We start from the raw sequence: 8,490 nt of genomic DNA, 5'->3' as shown, positions 1-8,490 counted from the left end.
TTCATGGAAACACACTGTCTGTTCAGAATATTCATGGACACACTGTCTGTTCAGTGATATTCATGGACACACACTGTCTGTTTCAGTGATATTCATGGACACACACTGTCTGTTCAGTGATTTCATGGACACACACTGTCTGTTCAGTGATACTCATGGACACACACTGTCTATTCAGTATATTCATGGACACACACTGTCTGTTCAGTGATATTCATGGACACACACTGTCTATTCAGTGATATTCATGGACACACACGTCTGTTCAGTGATATTCAGGACACACACGTCTGTTCAGTGATATTCATGGACACACACTGTCTGTTCAGTGATATTCATGGACACACACTGTCTGTTCAGTGATATTCATGAAACACACACTGTCTGATTCAGTATATTCATGGACACACACTGTCTATTCAGTGATATTCATGGACACACACTGTCTGTTCAGTGATATTCATGGACATGACATATGTACACAAGGACATCCCAAGCTCATTTTGACATGTATGCATAAAAAACAAACATTCATGGAATTCCCATTTACACCCACACCTCTCCCAATTTACACCCACACACTTTGTCTCTGTCACACTCTTTTCCCACTCTGCCTCTGTCCAGAGTGGTGTATGAACAGATCCACAGCCTCATTGTGTGGGCGCACACACACACACAGGGCTATAGTGGGCTGACTTGGCAGGTCTGGCGCTTTACTCTGGCCCAAGACTTAGTAGTAGAATGAATCTGCTTAGGGTGATGTAATATCATACAGCTGTAATAGGATGTTCAGGGTGATGTAATATCATACAGCTGTAATAGGATGTTCAGGGTGATGTAMTATCATACAGCTGTAATAGGATGTTCAGGGTGATGTAATATCATACAGCTGTAATAGGATGTTCAGGGTGATGTAATATCATACAGCTGTAACAGGATGTTCAGGGTGATGTAATATCATACAGCTGTAATAGGATGTTCAGGGTGATGTAATATCATACAGCTGTAACAGGATGTTCAGGGTGATGTAATATCATACAGCTGTAATAGGATGTTCAGGGTGATGTAATATCATACAGCTGTAACAGGATGTTCAGGGTGATGTAATATCATACAGCTGTAATAGGATGTTCAGGGTGATGTAATATCATACAGCTGTAACAGGATGTTCAGGGTGATGTAATATCATACAGCTGTAATAGGATGTAAAGTGATCATGTTCGTGTCTCATTGGTAGCATGGACGTTTGACCTCTTCTCTCATTACAAGGGGATTGTGGGCAACCAGAGGTCAGCAGTAGTAAGTTGAGTTCTCAACCGTTTTGGCATGAACACAAAATGGCTGTTGGGTTGCTGTGGTGAGAGAAAGACGACACAATGACTCAGGTGATTAGCTTAAAGCTGCTACTCTTGCCAGATGATTTGTTGCAAGGATCTGTTGGCGGTAGGCGATTGTCTGAGAGGTAACAGCTGGCTAGGCCTCCCTTCTCCACCGACAATCCCATATTGCCCTCTTCATTGCCTTAATACTAAATTGCTGTCAATTAACATTTTAATTGAGGACAAATTAGTTGGATATATCAACTGTCATAATGACTGCAGGCAGAGAGAGGCTGTTCTTTAGAGTTATTATGTGTGACTGCATATTATCCGCTCGAGTGATAAGGTAGTGGCGAGCGAGCGTGTCTAACCGAAGGGGAGAGGGGGGCTGATGAACGTGATTCAACCTCAGCCAGCGTTGTGTCGGACGGACACCTTGAGAAATAAATTACTTCTCACTTTGATATTCACGGTCAAGAACACATATTTGGGGGGATTAATGATGATTATGAATTTATCACTTTGATGAACTTCAAATAGTTTAGTCTCCTCATTCAATCTTTTGTCTTTCAATATCTGACCTTGTCTCAATGTTCTTCCTTCAATTTTCTCTTTCCATCAGCCTCGCTTTCTTGTTTTCTCACTCTCTCGATTTCTCTCTCGCTCGATTTCTCTCTCTCTCTCTCTCTCTCTCTCTCTCTCTCTCTCTCTCTCTCTCTCGATTTCTCTCTCTCTCGATTTCTCTCTCTCGATGTCTCTCTCTCGATGTCTCTCTCTTTTCTCTTTCTGCTTCTCATTTGCATCCTTGTCTTTACTTCTTTGGTGTCTTCCCACCTTTCTCTCTGTCTCTGTCTCCATCCCTCAGTCTCTCTCTCTCTGTCCCTCTCTCCATCCATCCATCCCTCCCTCTCTCCTCAGTCCACATCTATCTCTGTATGTGTCTGCTCCTCTCTCAGTAGTGGGCTGTGCCCCAGGCCAAGAGGTCAGTGTTATTAGCTTGTTAACTGAACCACCTGTTGTTCTCAGCCCAATGCTGCCATCTCACACACCCTGCTTGATGTGGCGGTAAGAAGGCAGGCGCTCCTGGCACGGTGGCTTTGGTCTGGTCTCTTAGATCCCTGGAGTTTTGGCATGTTACTTGTCTGGCTCTGAAGCAACTCCCTCGCTGTTGGAGTCTTGGCTGGCTGGCCCTGTTACAGAGTTTGTGTGGTTCGAAAGTAAAGTGTATTTTAGACGTTTTGTTGTGAGTGAGGCAAGGTTCTTGGACAGGTAGCCAAACAGGAGAGGCCCTTTCCAACGTTTTATTGTGATTTAGATGTGTCCACTTACTTTGACACAAAAAGCTATGTTCCTGTTGGCTGCCTGCTTTCATACATTACAGTCTAATAGTGTTTTGTATGCATAGTCAGTGCATCAGAGACCAGGTCGTTGAAGTGTTCACTATCCCTCTGTGTCTGTTGTTGGTGCTGCAATTCTTTTCATTTCGCTGCCAGACGAGGTCATTAATCACCAAGTCAAACAGCAGTCAGACAAGACATCAGTCGCATCAGGAGGAGAGGTAACAAGCCCCTGTCAAGAACTGATCAGTCACCACCAAGAAGGGAAGAGGAAAATAAAAAACTAAGGAACAAGCGAAGACGGGAAAGGAAAATACATCTGTTCATTGAATATGTATGTGACTTTGCCAGCCAGGTCTAAACCTGTATAAATGAAACTGTTGTTTAGCCAAATTAGAAAGCATCCATATTTTCTGGAGGGGAGAGGGAATGAAAGAAAGAGAAAGGTGCAAGTGTCTGGGGATCTCATTATACCACTGTTCCTATACGTGGAGGTTTGGTGATGAATGGCGATCATTAATTCCTCTGCCCAGATCGAGAGGCGTTCCTCGGGACAGAGAGCGGAGAGCAATTCCTCAGTCTGTGTGTGGTACTTAGCAGTGATAATGTGCCCTGCCACACGACATGCAATATCCCCACAGGGTACTAGCCAAACATCAGCATCCAACTGTCTTCATCCCCAGCAAAAGTCTGATCTCTCCCAAAACCGAGAGCTTGGTAAACGTCTGGTGCTAACGTAGGTCACCATGTATAAAGTATATCAGAGACTAGTCCTCCTAGCTGCTCTGTTATCATTCTCTATTTCAAGGTGTTTTTATTCAATAGAAGACTGATGCTTTTAATCTTTTCATGGCTTTTTCAGATCTCAATACTTAGTTTATTTGGTGCAGTGTTTCCAACCTTTTATTCAATATAGTAATGGATTGGTATTTTATTGCTTTTGTTATACAGCATTCCTGACAATTTGTGTGTGTGTGGGGAGAACCAGATGAAGGAACCGAAGAGATTCCCCGCGGCTCTAAACATCGGGATGGGCATCACCATCGTCCTCTACGTTGTCTTGGCAACGCTGGGCTACCTCCACTTTGGTGACGACGTCAAAGGAAGMAAAACCCTTAACCTTCCTCATAACGCATGGTAAGCACCATCATAAACAGGAACATGGTGTATAAGCTTACTGGGGGGGAGAGCGAGAACTAATCCAATTCCATAATGCTGTGGGACACGGTGTCTGTTAGTGGAAGCGGTATAGGTGGCTGGCATTTAAATGAGCCCGTTGTAAAGAGAGCTATAAACAAATTGACCTGCTCTGCTTCCGAGTAAAAGGTTTCTCTGATGCTGTAGAATACAGAGAGGTTAGGGCAGCCATTTCACTAGTATGGAGCGGTGCTGACATGGTGAAGGTATTAAGTGGGGTTATACTTTTTATTTGTGTGTTTGTGGGGCGCTATTTTCAAACCCCACTGAACCTCTGTAATCCAAAGGTTGGCAATGCTAACAATTACATGTAGAATCCAATAGCAAATGCTAACAAGCGCAATGTGAAAATGTTATGCAGTCTCTGACAAACTATTTGCTGGATAGACATCCCCCCCAAAATATGTTACTCACAGTTTTCTACACTCACAAACCTATATTGGACAGCAAGTATCTTGATTCAGGAGGGGGTTCTCTTCTATTACCAAGAAAATTGTTTTTAGAAGAAGCTAACCACTTAGCTAGATAACTAGCTACTAAATTAGCAAACCAAATGCCAAACTGAAGAGCATTTAGCACATTTTAGACAGTTAATAGTTATGAGATATCTAGTTGGCAAACATTTTAAAGGCTCTGGTCTCTCGTTGGTTGTGTGCTTGGAAACAAAGACCACATGACTGGGGACTACTGGTAAGCATTAATATTGTAAATAATGTGATAGGTGAAATGAAGAGCGCRATCTACTTTATCTCCTAATGTATTGTACAAGTTGACTGCATGTACAGTGCCTTCTGAAAGTATTCAGACCCCTTGACTTTTTCCATGTTTTGTTAGGTTGCAGCCTTATTCTAAAATTGATTCTATAGTTTTTCCCCCTCAGCAATCTACACACAATACCCCATAATGACAAAGCAAAAACAGGTTTTTAGACATTTTTGCTAATTTATAAAAAATATATTAATTATGACATTTACATACGTTTTCAGACCCTTTACGCAGTACTTTGTTGAAGCACCTTTGGCAGTGATTACAGCCTCGAGGCTTCTTGGGTATGACGCTACAAGCTTGACACACCTGTATTTGGGGAGTTTCTCCCATTCTTCTCTGCAGGTCCTCTCAAGCTATGTCAGGTTGGATGGGGAGCGTTGCTGCACAGCTATTTTCAGGTCTTCCCAGAGATATTCGTTTGGGTTCAAGTCCAGGCTCTGGCTGGGCCACTCAAGGACATTCAGAGACTTGTCCCCAAGCCACTCCTGCGTTGTCTTGGCTGTGTGTTTAGGGTCATTGTCCTGTTGGAAGATGAACCTTTGCCCCAGTTTGAGGTTTTGAGCGCTCTGATCTCTCTGTACTTTGCTCCGTTCATCTTTTCCTCGATCCTGACTAGTCTCCCAGTCCCTGCCGCTGAAAAACATCCCCATAGCATGATGCTGCACCCACCAAGCTTCACCGTAGGGATGGTGCCAGGTTTCTTACAGACGTGATGCTTGACATTCAGTCCAAAGAGTTGAATCTTGGTTTCATCAGACCAGATAATCTTGTTTCTGATGGTCTGAGAGTCTTTAGGTGCCTTTTTGTAAACTCCAAGAGGGCTTTCATGTGCCTTTTACTGAGGAGTAGCTTCAGTCTGGCCATTCTACCATCATGGCCTGATTGGTGGAGTGCTGCAGAGATGGTTGTCCTTCTGGAAGGTACTCCCATCTCCACAGAGGAACTCTAGAGCTCTGTCAGAGTGACCATTGGGATCTTGGTCACCTCCCTGACCAAGGCCCTTCTCCCCCGATTGCTCAGTTTGGCTGGCGGCCAGCTCTAGGAAGAGTCTTGGTGGTTCCAAACTTATTCCATTTAAGAATGATGGAGGCCGCTGCGCTGTGTTCTTGTTGACCTTCAATGTTGCAAACGTTTTTTGGTAACCTTCACCAGATCTTTGCCTCGACAAAATCCTCTCGGAGCTCTATGGACAATTTCTTTGAACTCGTGGCTTGGTTTTTGCTCTGACATGCACTGTCAACTGTGGAACCTGATATAGACAGGTGTGTGGCTTTCCATATCAGGTCCAATCAATTGAATTTACCACCGGTGGACTCCAATCAAGTTGTAGAAACATTTCAAGGATAATCAATGAAATAGGATGCACCTGAGATCATTTTTGAGGGTCATAGCAAATAATCTGAATACTTATGTAAATAAGGTATTTCTTTTTTAGAATTTATTTGCCAAAATGTCTTAACCTGTTTTCGCTTTGTCGTTATGGGTCTGCGCACCGGCAACCTCACCCCGCCCACTCCTGGTGGCTTTCTGTCTGACTCCCACCCGCTACTGCAAGAACTTGTCCCGGACCCAACCGTGGTCCCGCAATATCATTTTAGGTGTATGTTACACAACTCACTTGCCAGCCAGGGTCCCAGCAATTTTGTGCCCTATAGGCAATATCAAAATTGTTTTGAATGGTCATCCAACTCGGAATTCCAAGTCGTAAACTCAGGCATCTTTCTAGAGCTCTGACTTTTTGACCTGAAGATCATTGACGTCGTGATTTGACCTCGTTGACCATCAGATGCAGGTACCATCAGTACAGTAAAATAAAAAAGTGAATTATTTCAATTCATGCTCCACAGTGCCTCACAACTGATCTATTTTGTTATCAAAGCTCGAGTTTTGAAATATAATATGGTCTGATTAACAATATTGCCAGGCCAATCATATAGCCAATATGCTGTGATAATGTATTAGGCCTACTGCCCTAACCTCATTCCTACAAAACTATTTGTGTGAGGTTAATGTAAAATCTGAGCAGTAGATCTCAGCTTGCTTTTTGACTGTGAAAGTGATCTTGACTCAGAAATGGTTGGTGACCACTGTATTATAATATATTTTTTTTGTATCTCAAAATCATTGTATTGTGTTTAACCTTAAAAATCTAAATTAAAATTGTTCAAATCTAAAAGATAAAATTCAACCAGAGAGCGTCAGTAGATAATGGGAAAAGGCCGCAGTTGACCGTTGCACTTGAATCATTCCCATGGTGAATGGCTTGGCCCTCTACGCTATGAAACCACACACTATTGCAGATATTTTGATATTACCGGCAGCAATTGATATGGTGAAAACAATGTGTGGGGAGGTAGAGGCACAGCAACTCACATCAATACCTTTGTCATATAACACTGTTAAACAAATAATTCATGCTATTGCTAGCAATCAAGAGGAAACTCGTACTGAACAACTCAAACTCCTCAGCTCATGCTCTCCAAATGGGTGTTAGCTGTGCGGGCCGAGATGCCCATGCATTGACTTTTGTTCGCTATACTGTACATGTCAGGGTATGCTATTCACGATGACATATTGTTCTGTCTCACGATTCCCGAGCATGAAACTGCTTAGGGGATGTTCAGTGGGCTGCGTGGCTATATTGATGAAAAACACATTCCATAGGAGATGTTCAGTGTGCTGCGTGGCTATATTGATGAAAAACACATTCAAGAGATTGGACATAATTGTTCTGTCTCACGATTCCCGAGCATGAAACTGCTTAGGGGATGTTCAGTGGGCTGCGTGGCTATATTGATGAAAAACACATTCCATAGGAGATGTTCAGTGTGCTGCGTGGCTATATTGATGAAAAACACATTCCATAGGAGATGTTCAGTGGGCTGCGTGGCTATATTGATGAAAAACACATTCCATAAGAGATGTTCAGTGGGCTGCGTGGCTATATTGATGAAAAACACATTCCATAGGAGATGTTCAGTGGGCTGCGTGGCTATATTGATGAAAAACACATTCCATAGAGAATGTTCAGTGTGCTGCGTGGCTATATTGATGAAAAACACATTCCATAGGAGATGTTCAGTGTGCTGCGTGGCTATATTGATGAAAAACACATTCCATAAGAGATGTTCAGTGGGCTGCGTGGCTATATTGATGAAAAACACATTCCATAGGAGATGTTCAGTGGGCTGCGTGGCTATATTGATGAAAAACACATTCCATAGGAGATGTTCAGTGGGCTGCGTGGCTATATTGATGAAAAACACATTCCATAGGAGATGTTCAGTGTGCTGCGTGGCTATATTGATGAAAAACACATTCCATAAGAGATGTTCAGTGTGCTGCGTGGCTATATTGATGAAAACACATTCCATAGGAGATGTTCAGTGGGCTGCATGGCTATATTGATGAAAACACATTCCATAGGAGATGTTCAGTGGGCTGCGTGGCTATATTGATGAAAAACACATTCCATAGGAGATGTTCAGTGTGCTGCGTGGCTATATTGATGAAAAACACATTCCATAGGAGATGTTCAGTGTGGCTGCGTGGCTATATATGAAAAACACATTCCATAGGAGATGTTCAGTGGCTGCGTGGCTATATTGATGAAAAACACATTCCATAGGAGATGTTCAGTGGGCTGCGTGGCTATATTGATGAAAAACACATTCCATAGGAGATGTTCAGTGGGCTGCGTGGCTATATTGATGAAAAACACATTCCATAGGAGATGTTCAGTGGCTGCGTGGCTATATTGATGAAAAACACATTCCATAGGAGATGTCAGTGGGCTGCGTGGCTATATTGATGAAAAACACATTCCATAGGAGATGTTCAGTGGGCTGCGTGGCTATATTGATGAAAAC

General features: G+C 42.9%; 1 protein-coding gene across 1 annotated transcript in view; it reads left to right on the top strand.

Moving 5' to 3' along the window:
- The window catches only part of LOC112068423 (neutral amino acid uniporter 4-like), a gene marked incomplete at its 3' end in the record, with an annotated part of 88,573 nt that overhangs the window by 49,203 nt on the left and 30,880 nt on the right, over positions 1–8,490 (top strand). The window contains exon 12 of the mRNA XM_070438146.1: positions 3,639–3,793. Coding sequence (XP_070294247.1) covers positions 3,639–3,793 — 155 coding nt within the window. The remainder of the gene's footprint in view (positions 1–3,638; positions 3,794–8,490) is intronic.

The sequence above is a fragment of the Salvelinus sp. IW2-2015 genome, unplaced genomic scaffold (assembly GCF_002910315.2).
Source record: "Salvelinus sp. IW2-2015 unplaced genomic scaffold, ASM291031v2 Un_scaffold511, whole genome shotgun sequence".
Classification (NCBI taxonomy): domain Eukaryota; kingdom Metazoa; phylum Chordata; class Actinopteri; order Salmoniformes; family Salmonidae; genus Salvelinus; species Salvelinus sp. IW2-2015.
Note: the sequence above shows the minus strand (reverse complement) of the source record. Positions and strands in the feature narration are given on the sequence as shown.